Source organism: Macrobrachium nipponense, chromosome 1 (assembly GCF_015104395.2).
Source record: "Macrobrachium nipponense isolate FS-2020 chromosome 1, ASM1510439v2, whole genome shotgun sequence".
Taxonomy (NCBI): domain Eukaryota; kingdom Metazoa; phylum Arthropoda; class Malacostraca; order Decapoda; family Palaemonidae; genus Macrobrachium; species Macrobrachium nipponense.
Window position 1 is genome coordinate 127,241,711 of NC_087200.1, and position 19,675 is coordinate 127,261,385.

General features: G+C 41.9%; 1 protein-coding gene across 4 annotated transcripts in view; it reads left to right on the top strand.

The window, feature by feature from the left end:
- Window positions 1–19,675, top strand: part of LOC135219616 (progranulin-like) — a 298,310-nt gene that overhangs the window by 68,625 nt on the left and 210,010 nt on the right. For all 4 annotated transcript variants that reach the window (XM_064256525.1, XM_064256524.1, XM_064256523.1 and 1 more), the window contains exon 8: window positions 11,192–11,383. In XM_064256525.1, coding sequence (XP_064112595.1) covers window positions 11,192–11,383 — 192 coding nt within the window. The remainder of the gene's footprint in view (window positions 1–11,191; window positions 11,384–19,675) is intronic.

The window sequence follows — 19,675 nt, forward strand, 5'->3', positions numbered from 1 at the left end:
GCCTTCAACACAGGTTTCTTCAGTAGCCTACAACAGAACACAATCACATAACCCCTTCTTTACCGGGTGGGTGAGCAGAATGTAAACATTGAGTTCGCTGCTGAACTGAATCTCTCGGTAGTGACTCCAGTTTGGAGGGGTGCCGATCGTAAAAATATTTGCCAAAAATACACAAATCAAGACAAGCTAATGAAATTATCAGGTATTATTAGCACTATAATAACACATATTCTCTGTTAGTTTTATCATCCTACAGGGAAAATAAATGATTTTATGATAAAAAATGTAAACTCTGGTGGTCGGTGAGAAAACTACAGTCTGAATAGAAATTTCGGGGTCTTACAGAATGTTGGTATATCGCACCTGGAACATGCACATAGAGTATTATCAAAATAGAACAGTAAATAAGCACGTAATAACAAAAAAAAAGAGCAAAAACTAAAGCGAAAGCCCCGCCAATAAATATGGAAATCGCAAATTTTATAGTATATCTTTCAAAAAATGGTCGATGTCATTTGGTAGATCTACGTTTTCTAAGATTAGTTTCATTTTCACTTTTTCTCTGGTTTGGTTTTTTTTTATATAAAGTTACTATAAGGCTTTATTTTTACCTTCATTTATCTTGTGTTCATATCTTTTATTTGTAAAATGTAATAAGTGAATAAATAAATAAATACAGTAAATGATGATACAACTGGTTTTATACTTGGGTAGAAGTTAATACATGTTTACGCTTGTCTGGTTTTGTGATTTTTTGTTGAGACGCAGTTCATTTGTCACCTACACACTACTATAAGCAGTAATAATATTTTTTTGGGTTCATCATACGTCTGGCATCGTGTCATACTGTTTATTTTGCTCCAGACTCTTCAAACCGAAATTACAGAATGATTGGAAGTCCCTATCTGAAAAGAGGAGTTTTGGTGGTACTATGTGTACCACCTTTATGCACCCGGTGCGGTGTAGTAGACTTGAATGGTGGTACCCACCTACCTCCAAACAAACTTTCGGTAATGAAGAGGTTAAAAGGGAAAGGAAAATAGAACCTATCCCAATGGTAGGCTACACAGTTCAGAATTATAAATAAATTGCAAGGCTATACAAATATGGTTCACAATGAATATACATAAATAAATAGATAGAACCTTACACTGTATCTCCTGCAACTCAGGAACCATTAGCTTTGAGATACTACACCACGCCTGTAGCCTTCAACAGAACACAACATTAAAATTAGCTTCATGTTATTTGGCCATATCAACTAGTAGGACTTACTAATGGCACACTATAGCACATTAGGTGAACGCAAATGAACAATGGTTGCCCTTCTGACAATAGGCTATACGCTGGTCTAGTACAACAAAGGAATAGGGTGGTGGGTTAGGTAGCTGCTTTGTGAATGTACACTACATTAGGTAGCTGCTTTGTGAATGTACACTACACTAGGTAGCTGCTTGGTGAATGTACACTACACTAGGTAGCTGCTTTGTGAATGTACACTACACTAGGTAGCTGCTTTGTGAATGTACACTACACTAGGTAGCTGCTTGGTGAATGTACACTACACTAGGTAGCTGCTTGGGAATTTGGTAGCAATACGGACTTTGTTTGAATGTACACACCCTAGTAGCTTTGCTTTGTGAATGTACACTACACTAGGTAGCTGCTTGGTGAATGTACACTACACAAGACCAAGCGGCAGTGGCTCCTTAATCGGAAATACCACTGAGAATTAATTTCCTAATACTAGCCTAAAGCAACATTTCACCAAAACAGCATGGCACAGCAGCGAGGTCCCAACTGAAGAGTCTGCCAAAATCTGATGCACTGCTCATACGCAAAGGCGGGAAAACTCAAAACTTGAAATATTTGCTCGACTAAATTATCTGATTCAATAAACAATCTAACATCAAAAGAAACAAATGAATATAAGCAATTCTCTACTCACTGAGCAACCATTTTGGATTTAAGCCACCTCACACACAATGCAACACAGTAAACTAAGCAGAAACAAAAGGCCACCCTTTTACGAACAAACGCCACTTTGCTAATAAAATAAAATGTTCTGACTCAATATTTTACCATTGTATTCCTTGACTGGAATTTATTGTTTCTGTCTTTATTGTTTTAAACATTAATTTTAAGTATAATGATAACAATTGGTAATTTTTTTTCTTCCATTGACCATTCTATGCAGCACAATACTACTTTTTCATGTGTTTGTGTTGAATTTTCCTCTCAAGTTTTCCTGCTCATGTTCCAAATGGTGATGGCAATGTATGGAGATTTAATGTTTTAATAAGATGTAGAGGATTTGTGATTTTGCTACAAGTGCTCACCAAAAGTAACTGAATCAATATTCTATTGTTATTTAGAATTAGAACGTTATCAGCAATTATGTTTTTCTCCTCTGACCACCCTCGAGTTCCAATTACAGCAACTATACAAACTGCTTAGAGTATCCAGGCATTTGCTGCATCCGGTTAGCTATGTTTTGGGGGAGTTTTGTCATTTTATGGAAAAAGTTAATTTTGTTCTAGTGGTGGATCACAAAGTTTTCTCATCTTTTTCTGTGTGTTATTGAAAGACCCTTTTTATGTAAGTAACTTAACAAGTAATCACATAGCTAAGAATTTCTAAGTACCGGCAGCTAAAATTTGAAAATCACGGTAGTGATTCTTTTGTTTTTGTGTAGGTAGTTATCCCTGCCCACTACCAGGGGAGAATAGGTTAACAGTGTAGCAAATGAACTCAGTTTTATTTTTGCTGTCTTCTGAAGAAGGTTGTCAGCAGCAGCTCTTTAAATTTGGATTTCAATCTTTTGTTTACTGGTTTTCAGGGCTATCAGTTAAGTACCATATGATTCTTTTGTTAGCCTTGTTCTTTGGTTATTTAGTCAGGCATTAGAAAGACTTTTTGGGCTTCCCTATGTTTTTTACTTTTGCTGTTCACTGACTATGTCTGACTCAGGAATGACAAGTATCCATTACTCTAACAAGATTGCAGGACACAGGTGACAACTCCCATATACAATGCATATATGGATAAGACAAAGTGTAGGGATCAAAGTTGCTCTCCAGAATTAAGATGTTCTGAATGTATAGGCTGGGATGAGAAGCAATGGAAGGTTTGATTTCTCACTAGTGTAAATTGGAGAGAGGTGAGGTAAATAAGACGACTGCTAGAAGTGAAAGATCGTTGGTTTGTCAGGAATTTTTAAAATCCTCATCTGATGTACCTGTTATTTCTGTATTATCTCCTAAACCCAGTGTCTCATCCATATCACCTAATCCTTTCCCAGCTCCCATTTCCAAACCAAGTGCCATTTCCAGCCTTGAAGCAAGGTTTGAATGTAAGTTGTTAGCTAACACTATGGCTCAGTTTGGGGGAGTTAGTGTGTGTTCTTCTCGACCGAGAGAAAAGTGCAGTGCTGGTGGATGAGCTGGCTGTCTATCCTGCCGATTCTCCTAGGCGAAGGTCCCCGACATACTCCCCTGCGCCTGGGAGAAGTCGTACCGGAAGCCCAAGGGAGGTTGGTGGGGCCTGCCTGCGGGCAGTCAACCCCTCAGTTGCACCTATCAGTGTTTCCCAGGTTGTGAAAGATAGCCATTGGAAAGGCATTTTGGATTGTGTGCATCATCTGTCATCCAGTTTAGGTGCTTCTAGTCCTGAGAACTGCACTTTAGCACAACAGTGATAAGTCTAGGCCACTGAAAAGTTCTGCAGCATAAGTATCTTGCGCCCCTCAGGTGCCTGCAGTTTCTGGGATGGCCCACAGACTTTTTCCTCTGAAAGTTCTCTGGATATGTAATGTTGAACACTCTGGTTCAATGTGTAAATTAGCACCAGTCTCTGCTTCATTTCCAGAAGCCGTTGTATTGAGTATTTGTACCCATGAGCACCCAGTTCCTCTTAGTTCTTTTGCTTCTGTGTTTCTAATGTCAAATGAGAAGATAATGTCTCCTTCAGTAGTTCCCAATTGCCCATTTTCCGAGCGTTTGGTATTGGATGATTCCGTTTCTGAGTGTACTGTATGTACCTCCAGTTTCCTCAGTGGCACCACAGCACCCATTAGCGCAAAAGCTCCCTATGGTGAAGGAGCACCCATTGGCACTGGAGCTCCCTCAAGCGTTAAAGCGCCCATCTGCACATGAGCTCCCTTTAGTGCAGGAGTGCTTTCTGGCAAATGTCCGCCCATTGGCACATAAGCCCCCCTTCAGTATTTGAGCCATCTGTTGAGCTACTGCAATTTTAACATTTTAGTTGCCGGTACTTAGAAATTCTTGGCTATTTAATTACTTGGTAAGTATAAGTAAAACATCATTTTATGTATGCAACTTACCAAGTAGTTACATAGCTACAGTTTCTAAAACCGTCGGCAGCTAGAATTTTTTAAATTGCGGAGGCGCCAGTGGCGATTCCATGACGAGTCCCGTCCATTGAAAAGGAGGGCTTGTAAGTTGACTCCCTCTCCAGTCCCCTGTAAAAAGGCTAACCCTTTACGGAAGGAACAGCCTTCGTGTAGTTTTGGGACTCTCCAGAGAGATTCTCTCAGGATACAGCAGGAGAGGGACGTCGTAGTGAGAGGATCACATCCTGTAAGTCGAAGTCGTCGTTGAGAAAGTCTTCCTCTAGCAGACGTTTAGAGGTGAAGAGTACGGGGAAGAGTAGACTTCTGGAGATGTCTTCAGCACCGGTCCGCACATGTAATACTGAAGGACAGGTAAGACCGCCATCAGTCCCTCCTGTAATTCCTGAGACTCCTGGGAGACATCTTCAGCGTTCGGAGCATGAGAACCCGCCGACTCCTGAGCGCCCATCAGCGCCACAGTTTGCCCGCTCGCCAGAGCAGCCTTTGGTGCCCGGAACTTCTGCGGTGACGCTAGAACAACCTTTGGCTCCCGAGCGTCCATTGGCGCCCAGGAATACAGTTGCAACCGAGCGTCCACGAGCGCCCGAGCATCCACAGGTATATATGCAACCAAGTGCACAGAGGGACCAGTCTGAAGCGCCCGGACAGTCTGTCATCAATTTCAGCTTCGGGCCTACCGGCAGGACTTCAGGTGATGGCTGCCCCGATCATTCTCTGTCAGCCATCCAGAATAAGTTAGACAGCATTTTAGGGTTTATTCAATCTGCGGTGCCCCCTATCCAAACTGTAGAGACCTTATCACCTATTTCTTCAGCCGAGGAAGAAGAGAAAGGAGAAGAGGAGGATAAAGAGTCTTCTCTCACTGCCTACAAAGCCTTGCTTTTTTTACTTTGTAGACAATTTTTCAGATTCATTCTTGCCAGTAACCCCCACGTCTCCAGTGTCTTCTTACATGAGGGACAACCAGGAAGACTCCAGGAAATTACAGAAGCTATTACTGTCCTTTTCGGCTCGAAAAGCGTTGAAGGAAATTAACCTTTGGCTTGAGGATAAGAGGGATCAAGGCAAGGTTAACTTTTACTTCCCTCCTTCTCGTCTTTCAACTAGGAGACACTTGTGTTACGAAACCGGAGAAGCTCTCTCTTTGGGTGTGTCTGCCTCCGCCCAGGGAAACTTCTCTGTGCTTATTGACTCGGCGAGAAGATCGGCTTTTAACTCGGCCAAGATAATGTTTACGGTGTCAGAATTAGACAACCTCATTAAGAATATCTATAAGGTATTCGAAGCTTTTAGTTTCCTGGACTGGACAGTAGGAGCCTTGGAACGTAAACTGAAGAGCTATTCAATGTTGAGTGAGGAAGCTTTTACAGACATTTCGGGGCAGGGGATTCGGTAGATATTTCCCAAGATCAAGGGGAAGGGCACGTTTCACCCTTAAATCTATTAAAAAATCCTCAACCAACCCCTCGACCAAGAAGTAGTGTATCAGTCCTTTGTGCGCCAGTAGGAGCGAGGCTCCATCAGTTTTGGGAAGAATGGGAAGCAAGAGGGGCGGAACCTTGGATCATAAAGGTTTTAAGAGAAGGATACGATATTCCGTTCAAGAGAAAGCCAGTGTTATCAGGCTCTCTGATAGCTTTGACAGCTTACTCAGAAAATTCAAAGAAGTTCATCGCCCTTCCGGAAGGGGTTTCATGTCTCTTGCAAAAGAAAGCAATAGAGTTAGTAGAGGAGCCACTAACACCAAGGTTTTACAATCGTCTGTTAGTTGTCCCCAAATCATCAGGGGGATGGAGACCCGTATTGGACGTAAGCACTCTGAACCTTTATGTGCAAAAGACAAGCTCAAGATGGAGACTAATCGTTCTGTCCTTTCATCAATTCGTCAAGGGGATTGGATGATCTCCATCGACATGGAGGACGCATATTTTCACATCCCAGTACACCAAAACTCAAAGAGGTTTCTGCGTTTTGTCTTCAGGGACAAAATATACCAGTTTAGAGCGCTGTGTTTCGGGCTTTTGACCGCACCACAAGTGTTCACCCGAGTGCTAGCTCCCATTGCAAAATGGTTACATCTAGTCGAAATAAGGATATCCCTTTACTTGGACAATTGGCTTCTCCGGTCACAAATAAAGGAGAGGTGCACAGAGGACCTTCAGAAAACCCTGACTTTAGCTCAGGATTTAGGACTGTTAATAAACAGGCAAAAGTTGCAGTTACTCCCCAGTCAGGAATTAGTCTATTTGGGGATGAGGATCAACTCGGTGAGTTTTCGGGCTTTTCCATCCCCACAAAGAATCGAGTCGTGCCTACAGAAGGTAGTGAAATTTTTAGTTCTCCAGGAATGCTCTGCAAAGGAATGGTTGAGTCTTTTGGGCACACTAGGGGGAGTGCATATGAGGAACCTACAGTTCTTCCTCAGAGGGAATTGGAACAGAAGGAAGTTTCCGTATTCTTTTGTGTTCCCTATCACACAGGAAATAAAAGAGGACCTGCAATGGTGGAAGTTAAGAGACAGACTTGCGGAAGGGAGATCCCTCCTCCCGCAGAGCCCCAACCTAGTGTTCTTTTCAGACGCATCAGATCAAGGTTGGGGAGCGATTTTGGGGGAAAAAGAAGTATCAGGCGTTTGGAATGCAGAACAAAAACAGTGGCATATAAATCAAAAGGAACTGACCATCATCCACTGGGGATTGCTGAAGTTCGCGACAAAGTAGTGGTGATACACTCGGACAGCACGACAGCGCTCTCCTACATAAAGAAACAAGGAGGGACACGCTCGTTTCTCTTTGCGAGATGGCAAGAAGCCTGTTGGTATGGGCGAATTGGAAACAAACCACATTAACACCGAGGTTTGTTCAGGGGAAACTCAATGTTCTCGCGGACGAACTGAGCCGGAGGAGGAAAATACGACTGGATGATGAATCCAGTGGTATGCCTCGAATTGTGGAAACTGTGGGGAAACCGATGATAGATCTGTTGGCCACGGCAAGAAACCATCGTCTCCCCCTTTGCTGTTCACCAGCCGCGGACCCGAAAGCCTGGTTGACAGATGCGATGCTTTTGGGCCGGTCGAACAAAGACTTGTACGCTTTTCCTCCATTCAGAATGATGAGAGAAGTCATCAACAAATTCGATGACTTTCATTGCTCCATTCTGGCCAGCGCAGGAATGGTTTCCTGATCTTTTAGGTCTTCTAGTGGACTGGCCAAGGTTACTTCCTCAGAGAACAGATCTACTCAGACAACCCCACTTCAGGAGGTTCTATCAAGGACTATCCACTCTGTCTAACCGCTTACAGACTGTCCGACAACTCTTACGAGCAAAGGGGTTTTCAAGACAAGCGGCGAGAGCTATTGCTCAGTGCAGAAGGTAATCTTCAAGTAAAGTCTATCAGGCAAAGTGGGCTGTGTTTAGAGCCTGGTGTAAATAGCATAATGTTTCGTCTTCTAAAACAACTATAACGGAAATAGCAGATTTTCTTTGATGTTTGAGAACAGATACAAATCTGTCTACTGCGACTATCAAAGGCTTTAAGGCGATGTTGGGATCTGTTTTCAAGCACAGAGGATTGGAAGTGTCATCGAATAGAGATCTTGCAGATCTCAGCAAGTCCTTTGATATAGAAAAACCCAAAGGTTCTAAGATATTATCTTGGATCCTAGATGTAGTACTTAAGTGGTTGTCGGAAACTCCCTGTGAGCCGTTGCAAAGAGCATCGTTGAGAGATTTGACGAGAAAGACCTTATTCCTAGTAGCCCTGGCTACAGCTAAAAGTAACGTATTTGAAATGTAAATCAGTGTTCGCTTCGCGTTACTTGCGTGATATTGAAACAGTATATGAAAATTGCAGTACCCTGGGTCCGTATTTAGCGGCGGGCAAAGCATTGGGTAAGGGTGTGTAGGAAGTCATACCTTCCAAGCCTATCTCTTCGCCTTGAACGAGGTTGTTGAGTTTTTTAGGGGAGCCTGGAGGTACTATGGATGTACTAGGAGTACCCTTCAGTCAAGTGTAGAGTTGGGTATGAATTTTATGGTTATGGTTGAGGTGATATATTTTTTTACTCTGGTAACATTTGGTTATTTGGTACCGCGCCCTGGGCAGGGGCATCCTTTAGTTGACCATGCTAGCCACGGACATTCCTTAGCTACATGGGTCCCACTGTTTAGAGGACGAGCCATGGCTATACCGCCACGTCCCTATGAGTTAAGACTAGCGACTTCCAGAGGCAGTAATTAACTGTTCAGCTCTCTTAACAGGTAAGGAACCAACAAGCATCTGCATGGATGCTAGCACTAAATATATATGTAGTATTTATTAAATTTTAAAAAGTTATGAGCATATCCATGGATCCCCCCACCTACAATGTGGGATTCAGCTATGTAACTACTTGGTAAGTTGCATACATAAAAAACTTTTTATATGATAAAATAAGATTTTATGTATACTTACCAAGTAGTTACATGATCAAAGCCCGCCCGCCCTCTTCTCACATGGATAATAGGGCATAAACAACTGATTTTCGGACGGTGTTGGTTCCTCACTCCCCCCCAATAGTGGGCGGGGGATATCACCTGACCAAAACAAACTAGCGCTTCTGCGAATTTCAAAAATTCTAGCTTCCGACGGTTTTAGAAACTATAGCTATGTAACTACTTGGTAAGTATACATAAAATCTTATTCTATCATAAAAAAAAGTAATTTTTATTATAATAATTTTATGTAATTGAAATTGTTAGGTCACTCATCTGGAAGTGATCAGTTCAGGCAGCACTGTTGCTTTCTTCAGTTGTGTTTTCTTTTCCCTCTTTTCTTGGCCTCAGAGAAGATGTTTGGTTGATATCCAATCAATCCCTCTTTTCTTTGCTTCAGATAAGGCAATTGTTTGATATCCAATCATTGATCTTAACCCATTGAGTGAATGGATGGAGACAGTGAGGAGTCCTTTAGGAAGATGACCTCGCATCTTTGAACCTTAGTTGTGCTTGCTTCAACATCTTGATCCACTTGTTATCAGCTGGTACAAATTCATTATTTTGAGGAGGTACCTCACGGGCCGGTGCAACCTTTTGACTTGGAAATTTCTCTGGTTCTAGGAAGTCTTTCTTTACTGTGGGCACTATACAATCTTCACTGTGGAGATGACACAAACCAAATATTGGTCATTCTTCTTTGTTTGGTGAGAATCTATTACCCCTGTAGAGGGATGAGACACCAAGAGTCGATGACTTTGGCTTTTTCTACCTTAAGGGTCAGCAAAGATGCATAAGAGGGTGAAGCTGGACAGGGTTGGAAACATGGAGATTTTAACTGGGGTTATGAGCTTCAGTGTCTTGGTTTTCATTTTACTGATATCATCACTGTCTTTAGTTGCCGAATGAAACTTAATTCAGAGATAAGTTTCTTTCAGAAATTATCAAAGCTGGGTTTAAAATTGCAGCTACTTTGTTTATAGACATAGTAAATTAAATGTAGTACATGTGTGATTTTGCCAGTCTCAGACACACTGTTTTTGCCACCAAAACATATTGTAGTCGGCTCATTATTCATAGTTCCCAGTCGTGCTCGACTTGCTAAAGTCCAATATTTCTTTGGTATTATTTTTTAATCAAACTAAAAGGTTCTTTGATATTGATAGTTACCCAGTTATCATTAATATCGGGATTTTTCCAGTTTTAAAAAAATGAATTTATCCGGATCTACTTCCAACAGATATTACTCCCCCAATAGTGACAGCACAGGCATTAAGCTTTTGTCATGATGTTTACTGTATATCATATTTTTCCTAAGGGAATACGAAGTGTTTTTTCGTATTGGTTATCTCTGCCAAACCTTTTAAAATCTTGAAGATATCGGTTTTACACATTTTTGGTACTACTATAATTCCAATAATTATTGTTTTTACATATTTACCAACTAACTTATTTCAGCTGATTAAATTATTTAATGTAATAAATTGGGGGTTGGCTTATACAGTGAACATACCTCTAAACCTACATTTTTACTTTCAAAAAGGGAAGTCGTCTTCTACACAGAGTTGTCTTACACCGTCAACCCCCTGTACGGTTTGCATTCTCAAGATTCATGGATTCACATGTTCGCTTATTTCTCTTTGGATCTTATTTACCCATTATTCGCGGGAAAATCACCTTATAGGGTATTTTTCATTGAGAAATATTCACAAACTACTGTATTTTCATATAATTTTTGTGACTAAATGCACTTTTGTGTTAAAACTATTATAATATTTAGTTATGAGATTGGTTTAAACCATCAGAGTATCAAAATAAGCAATTATAAGCATTTTTAGATGGGTTGTAAGCGTTCACAGAATTTAGTTATTTGGTGGGAAGGGAGTCTGGGATGCATCCCTGACGGATAGGGGGTTTTACTGTACACCTAATAGTTCCCCAGTTATCCTTGATATTGGGATTCTTTCAAATTTTAAAGAAATGCAATCATGCGAATGTATTTTTGTTTATATATATGTACCAACTAACTTGCTTCAGCTGATTGAGGTGTTTAATTTGATAAATTGTGGGTCGTCTTATATGGCAAACATATCTATACCTATAATTTTACATGAAAAATAGGCCGTCGTCTTATACACAGAGTTGCCTCACACACTGGCATGTACGGCACTTAATTCTTTCCTTGGGTTAGTGTTCAGAATTTTTAATGCAAATTTCTTAGCCAACTTTACAAATCTTTAGTTACCAAAGTTAAGTGGTTTGGAAGTAAATTTTAATAGTAATTGAATGTATTATTTTTAAGGTTTTCGAGCAGAATAATTGAAGTTTTTTATATATTTTCAGCAAAAGACTTTTCATTGGTCATTTCCAATTCATCGTTTAGAAGCCTTGCTGTGGACAGAGTCATCAGGGACCCCTGATAATAAGGTACATGTCAGTGATGTGGTGTGTCCTGACGAGCGATATCATTGTCCTTTACACACAACTTGTTGCCAGCTTAAGAGTGGAGACTATGGATGTTGTCCAATGGAAAGAGTAAGTAGATTGTTGTAATGGTTGTTGTTAAGACAAGGTATGTTATTAGGTAATTGAATGGGTTCAAGTTATTTCTAGGCAGTCCCCAGTTATTGGCAAGGGCTTCCATTCCAACGGCTTGATGATGGATGAAAATCGCCGATAACTGGATTCTGGCACTGATAACCAGTTAATTGTACCTCTTTTTAGGTATATAGCAATGCTGATAAACAGAAATTGGCACATTTTCAGTGATTTTTGGCGCTAGACAATGCCCAGAAAACTGTATTGCCGATAACTGCGAACTGCCTGTAATGTATTTTACTCGATTAGGTGGTAGAAAGGTATTACAGCCAGTATTGTTTGATTTTGTGTACCATTCCTAGCGTGGCTTGCAAAATTAATGATTAGTTAGTTGAAAACTATTGAACATCTTCACTTTAATTTAACAAAGCCATGAATGTGAAAAAACCCATAAAACAAATTATTTTTCAAAATAAATGAGGTGAGCAAATTATCTAAGCAGTTGAAGCAGATGACATCACTTAACCCTCTTCACTCATTTCTCTGGGTACTTCCACCCTGTAAGTTCTTCCCGGGCCTACCCCCCAAAATACTCTGCCACCCAAAAGTGATGACTACTAATGACATTTAAGTGAAGATGAATAGATGCTATTAAGCCAGTAACAGTCACAAAAGCTCCTATGCAGACAAAGGCACTCCCCTTTGGAAAAAACTTATGTTCTTCAATTGAGTATGCTTGCAAAATTAATTGGCACACAAGTAGCATGTCTGATGGTTGAGCTTTTGGCCTTGGTGCTTTTCTTACCACAAGGGGTTAACACATATGTAGGGCTGGGCCTTTGTATAACAAGGCGCCCTGTGGGTTATTAAGACCTGCGACGTTATACGCAAGTATCTGTTTGTATACTTCTCATCCTCGTCGGAGTATCCAGGACTTCGATGATAATTCTTCTCATCCTCGTTGGAGTATCCAAAACTTCGATGATAATTCTAAGTTCATTCAGTGATGAAACGCAGAGTACAAAAATAGATGTCTTCTATCTTACATCGTGAAGTTCAGATAAAACTGGACAGGTCTTCCAATGAAGCTGGCTAACTTAAGTCTGACATACAATATGGTTTACAAATCAGAGGTGAGCAGACAATAGCTCGACATACGAATGCACACACAGATGACATAGATTACAAGTCACGTAGGACGGTCTGGGTTATAGGTCAATATGTTTTCTCAAGCAGAAAGCTTTGTCAACAGTTTACAAAACAATAGATTTGATGACCACAGATGACGACAAACCAAGACGCTGACTGATACAACACGTCAAGGCTTAGCCTACATTGTCTTATCTGGTCCGATCACACTCCTGCAAGCAAACTGGTTGACCTCTTGGGTCACTGGTTTTAATTAATCATAGTTTTAGTTTTTATATATGGAATAAGACACATTCCATATAATTATATGTAACACGTACACACACAGCTTTGCTTTTGGTTGCAGTTTCATATTTGCTCAAGCACTCATGACATTTATATTGTGTTGTGGCAAAACCAGCGTGAAGGTGATGATTTTGAGTACAAATTGTATTTTTTTTGCTGCGTTATGAATGGTAAAATGTGTTATTGTAAACATGGTTAAACCAGAGAACTCTGTGAAGGATAACAGAACAATGTCCCATTTAAGTGGCGAGGCCTTCAGGCTGTACCTTAAAAGAGAGATTCAGTATGCCCAGTGTAAGTTAATCCTAAAAACAGTCTTCAGCAGTATGTCAGTTTAGGGAAATTGTGTTGGGATAACAGATAATGCGTATTGTAGTAAATTTTAGATAATGACATTAAGGTGAAAATCTTTTCAAACTGCTCTGGTTTCAACCCTCTCAAATAGAGTTGCAATTCTGTTTTTGCTTTTCTCTACTTGAAAGACATGGGAAACATGTATGAAGTTGCCATACAGTGAATTAGAAATTGTCATGCATTAAGTTCCTTCCTTGCTACTGGTACTGTCTAGCTTGAACTGCAAGGGGGAATTATTTTCTCCTTGTTTTTAAAATGAAAGTATTGAGTTAGAGTGAGTTTGATGGTGCCTATGCTGTGTATAGGAGTGCACCTATTTTGAAGTAGGTTTTCCACTTCCTTCTGGCCTGTCATGACATCGTATGACATGATCTTTGGCACAAGATCATTACCCTTGCTTTGTCTGTGGGAACTGCATTTGTACACGAGTTTCAGTCATGATGACATCAGAACTGTAAAGGTTAAGAGCTACAGCTACTTCTGGTCTCCTTAATCTTTCTGATTTATGTTTCAGTTTTGTGGTAGGACTAGGCCAGTGCCATAGATTGGTATAAGGAAGGCCTGTAGCTTGGGGTTGAACTAGTCATGATTTTTATTTCAAGCATGTTAGTGGTTAGACTTGTGACATGAACTGCTCCAACTTTTGTATCCATGCTACTTCATGGACCATAGTTTCTTTATGTACTGTGGTCAGCACATGCTTGAAAGGGATATGCAGCCTGCGCTGCCAAGTGCCTGCTCTGCTTAAGTAGAGCTTAAGTTTATTCAAATATGCCAGGTGAGAGCTCCGGTGAACCTTCTAAATATAATCAATATATAAATTGCTAAAGCCAATAAGATACTTCTTGTACCCATTTTTCTGGTGTATTGTATGATCTTACCATGACAGTTTTTTTTGCTTGATCATAACCTTCTTATTCTGACTGACTCTGCAAGCTTGGATACATTAAATCTAGCGTAGAGTTTATAGAAGTCGAAACAAATGAATAAGTGAAAACTTTAATAGATTCCCTCCTGTTGAGGTACAACTTATGGCTCTTATAGGTGACAGAAGACCATTGTCTTGAGACAAGGAGGGAAAGAAAGGAATAGCAGGAAGGCTTGAGAATCCTCTGAGAACAGATGAAAGTTCCATGGGACAACACAGCATTCTGAAAAAGGGGAAGAAATAAGTTTTCATAATAAAACTAATATTGTAATACCTGAACACCTGAATTAGCCCTTGTCACACTGACCAGCCCAAACTATATCCCCACAAATTATTCCCACTAAGTGGGTATTTACTGGCAGTGCTACCAGAGCTGCAGGTAAAATTTTTCTACTCAGTTACTCGTGTTGCTGCTACCAATGCTCCAGGTAAAATTTGTGTACTGAATTACCTGTTTTACCGTTGGCAATACTGCTGCAGGAACCGGCCGCTAGTGACCTAACTCTTCAATTGAATCATTTTGAACCATTCACCATTGAGGGGAATTAGCCTGATTAACAACACTTATTTGGAGGTGGGATCAATCTAAATCAGCTCAACCTGCCCACGGAACATAAGCTGGTAACTCAGTATTCACCTACTATTTATCAATTATGTAACCTCACCTAGTTGCTCAGCTCAGTAGGTGAGGATGCTTGCAAAGAGAGTACCTCGATGTTAGTCTCGTAACTAAGGTCTTGTCTCAGTCATACCAGCCACCCATGTGGTATTCTATACCTCTCATGTATGGAGAGGGGAAGGTGAAGCCCCTCTTGTGGCTATCTAGCCTCTCATGTACGGAGGAGAAGTTGAGTGAGCAGTTTCTTTGAGATCTTGGCTGCTTACTGACGACGAAGATTTATGGTCAGGAATTGAAGATGTTCCAGCTTGCCGCTGGTCAAGCTGGAACATCTTCAATTCCTGACCATAAATCTTCGTCGTCAGTGAACAGCCAAGATCTCAAAGAAACTGCTCACTCAACTTCTCCGTACATGCTACAGGTTCAAACACTGGAGAGCTCAACAATTTCAATACAGCCGCTAAATCTCCCGATGGAGCCCGAAGCGGAATAACTGGTTGTTGAATTATAGAAGATCTTAACAAAAACAGATAATGTAAGATCCTACTGCTCGCACTTTCTTGTTGACCTTTAACATTTCCAGAGGGTCCGGAAACCAAGGTCTCTGGGACCAGAAAGGGCTATCAAGGTCATATGTGTGTTGGAAATGTTGCTGAGCTTGACTAGAACTTTATGAATCAGGCCAAAAGGAGGGAATGCATGCTCCCGTAGATTGTCCCAAGAGTGCAACATTGCATCCGTTCTGCATGACATGGGTTCTGCTACCGGAGAAAAATAGCTGGAAGGCGAAAGTTCAGTCTCATGGCAGAAAGATCCAGTCGCTGGCTACCTTAACAAATCGGCACCTCTTCCTGTACTAGGTCCATTCTCCCCGAGAACCTCCTGCGACCAACTCATTCCGTCTGCCAAGACATTGAGTTTCTCCAACACAAATTGGGGATAAGGGAAACCCTTCAATCTTCACACCAGTGAAACACCCTTTGCGCTATGCCGTTTAGTACTGGAGATCTCGTTCCTCCCTCCTCCTTTAGATATGACAAGGCTGTGACGATTTCCAAAAAGACAGCTACTACCTTGTCTATTACTAGCTCCGAGAAATAATTTAGAGCTTCTTCCACCGCTCTCAGCTCCCGAAAATTTATGGACTCCTCCCGATCCAGATCCCTCCAAAGGCTGCTGACCTAAGCCTCCTCCAGGGTTGCACCCAAACCCCGATCTGAGGCATCTGCATACAGATAAACGTCTGGAAGAGGGAGGTCCAATCTTACACCAATGGTCAGATGAAGTTTTCCTGACCACCACCGAAGATCCTTCCCAGACTACCACTGTGTTCTCTTCCTGAAAGTCCCAGCAATTCCTGAGACATACCTGCAGAGAATGCATCCAGAGACGAGACTCTGGAACTAAAAGCGAGAGGGAAGACATTCTTCCTAACAAGCTCTTCCATACGCTCACTGGTGGTTGATCTCTGTCTGACATAAATTCTTCCAGTTGACGCAGGACCACCCGAACTCGTTCTTGTGTCAGAAAACCTTCAAATGACATGCCTGAATCTCCATCCCTAAGTAAATCTTCACCTGAGATGGAATTAGAGAACTCTTGTCAAAGTTGATCCAAATCCCTAAGGATTGGCATAGGTCTAGTAAGAAATCCCTGCCTGAATTACTACTTCGTCAATTACTACTTCTTCGGACGAAGCTTGAATCAGCCAGTTGTGTAGGTACCTCTTACGAAAGCCCCGGTGATGCATTGTCTCCGAAACAGGAGACATTACTCTCTAGAATACCTGTGGTCAAACTGAAGCAGAGGACCTTGAACTGGAATGATCCAGACAGACCCGAGAAACGAAGGAACCTCCGAGATTCCTGATGAATTGGAACCTGGAGATACGCATCCTTGAGGTCCACCGAAACCATCCAGTCGTCTCTCCAGACTGACCGCAGCACAAACTGAGAGGTTTCCATGTGAAACTTGGTCGGCGCTACCGGTCGGATCCTTGGCGGTAACGAAGATCCAGCTGTAAAATCCTGGGGAAGGAGGAGCAAGCTCTATTGCTCCCTTTTCCAACAAGGACTGAATCTCTGCTGCCAACACTTTTCCTTTGATGGAAGACTGGGAATAATTGGGAAGGGATGCCGGGGAGTCGGACAGAGGAGGAAGAGAATGGAAAGGGACTCTGTATCTGTTCTTCAACAACACCAACACCCAACTCTCTGCGCCCCACTCCTTCCAGATGTCCAAAAAGCAAGCGAAACAACCTCCAACCGGTGCAGGGGAGGGCAACATCTACTTTTGAAAATCCTTAGAAGAAGAAGCAGTTTTCGAAGAAGGGACAGTAGATGAATCCTTAGATGAGAAGCGAATCTTCTTTGGTGATTTTATTGGGGACTTGGAAGAGGAACACTTACCTGGGGATGACATTCTCAAACCTTTGAGGGATCTTGATCTTTGAGCTGCAACCCGGATCATGGCTTGTTGCGACTCTGAGCTGCAACCCGGATCATGGCTTGTTGCGACTCTTCTGCCAATGCCGACGAGACAAAATTACCCATTGCCAACATGTCCTCCTCCGTGAACAGACTGTTGCATAGCGCAAGAGGCGCCCTCAACAGAACACTCTTTTGGTAATAACCGGAAAATGCAGAGGCAGATGGTTCAAAATTAAGTCCCGCTTCTTACCGAAAAATGTAGTGCATCCATCCGAAATATTAGCCTGGTAAGCCAAACCCGTAGAGACTGAGGTGATAAGGTTGTCGAACAAAACTGGATCTGAAGGAACATACCTATCCTGTTTCAGAAAACCTATCAAACCTGACAACATCTACATAGAATGTGACAAAGCCAATAATTAGTTATAAAGAGTATCTTCCAAAATAATTGCTTCACGTAAAGAGACTGCAATTAACCTATTTGAAGAAGGAACCGTAGAAAGAAGCACCTCCACCGATTCGTTGAGAGAAACTCTGGTACTAGAAAATGGTTACCCGCCACTCAGTAAAACCCCTTCTTATTAGGAAGCAAGGTTGAATCCTGCCTACCCGACCTGATGAGTGCTCCCAACCTGGTGTCCCCCTCTCTCAGCGCCTGCTCGACCTGACTAAACCAGACCCAATTTACTAGAAGTTTGATTAACTGCCAGCTGGGTTGAATACAACATCTTGAACATCGCCTGATTTGTCTAAATAGGTTCTTCCAGAGCCTTAGACTGCGGATAAAGTAAATGGATGAATTCCACCATCTGCTTGTATTCACTTTCGTTAGCCTGGGAAAAAATTCCACCATCCGCTTGTATTCACTTTCATTAGCCTGAGAAAAACTCACCTCAGGGACTAGCTCCTCTTCTTCCAAAGAACATTCCCTGTCAGACTGGTCTGACCAAATCGGAACAGGAACTGAGACAGGACGATCACCTGAAAAAATTACCCGTGAAGACTCGGAACCCTGTATCACTGTATGCACCGACATCCTGCCCACCGTACCTGGGCCCATACCTGAGCTAACTGCAATTGGTTGAGCAAGACTCGCACTTCAAAGATACCACCGAATTCACTAACCCAGTACTGAACCTACCTGGAGCCAAAACAGCTAACGCTGGCATTCCCTGCACCACCCAACAACGATGATGCAACAGCTGAGCGAGCTGCACCCGGTTGTGTAAACACACCACTGCTCAAAGATGATGATGTAATGCTGAGCCTAATGTACCTAGATGAACCAAACCAGCACCTAAACCTGACCCGCCTGACCTAGGCTGAATCACAAACCCACCCGGACGGAAATCCAGAGCAAAAGACACATCACCAAATGGAGGGGGAGTGCTTACTCCCAAATAACCCGAAACCAAATCCGAACCAACACCGTACACCTTAGTCAGCAGAAGAGACAAGTCCACCAGAAAAGCTGAGAAAGAAGTTGAAGGTGAAGGGAAACGGGAAGAAACCACACTTGGAGTGGCTACTAGAACACCCAATGCTGAAGTTAGACAGGTGGGGAACATACTGACTGGCACCATTGAGTACTGAAATGCTACAGACTGCAGAAACCATTGGAATCACCGACTAAAGATTACCTTCTACTCTGCGGAAAAACAGGACTGATGATACCATCGGTACTGTTATATTCGACAATAGAGCAATCGAATAGACTACCACTGGAGACCCTGAGTGAATTGCCACTGAAGCATTATGTCTCAAACCTAACATCACTGAATCATTATGTCTCAAACCTAACATAAGTGCACAAATGTACCTGCGGAAGTTTCCGCAACCGCCTGAGAAATTTGTATGCTATATGTCTGCGAACTTGCTTGCCCCGTTGAAGGATATATGGTAGCTGACAAAGCAAGGGGTTGCGCAAGTGAAGAACCCGATACCAACTCGAAGAAAGGAACTTAGAAGAAACTTAGAAGAAGGTTTGGCATGTAAAGTGGGAAGAGAAGGATCAGCAACAGAAGATGAAGAAGACAAAGCCATAGTTTTTAGAGAAAGAAAATAGACTGACTCAGCTCCTCCCTGATAATCTTGATAAACCTCATTGGTAAACTAGGGAAAGTTCTTAATTAGATGTTCAAGAACATTAGCAAACCTGAAATTAAAACATTGTCTCACCAGTAATCTATATCCTTGATTTGCATTATACTCGGCTAAATTGAAACTTTTATCACCCGAAATTCCACCACCAAGGGACCCCTCAAACTTTCCTATTGAGGGAAGAGGAACCATTGAAGATGGGTACTATCCCTAATCTCGGCATCCGACACAGAAACCACATCTACACCCCCTTGTACCAGCTCAGATGTCTTCTGACAAAGGGACTTTGAAGCAGGAAACAAAACCTCCGAAGGGTCCAAAGACAAACCCGTTCATGCTAGGAATTCAGGCCGAAATAGAACCTGAAGAAACCTGCCCCTTCAACTTGTCTTCCTGTAAGCAACCGAAACCACTATCCCTACTCG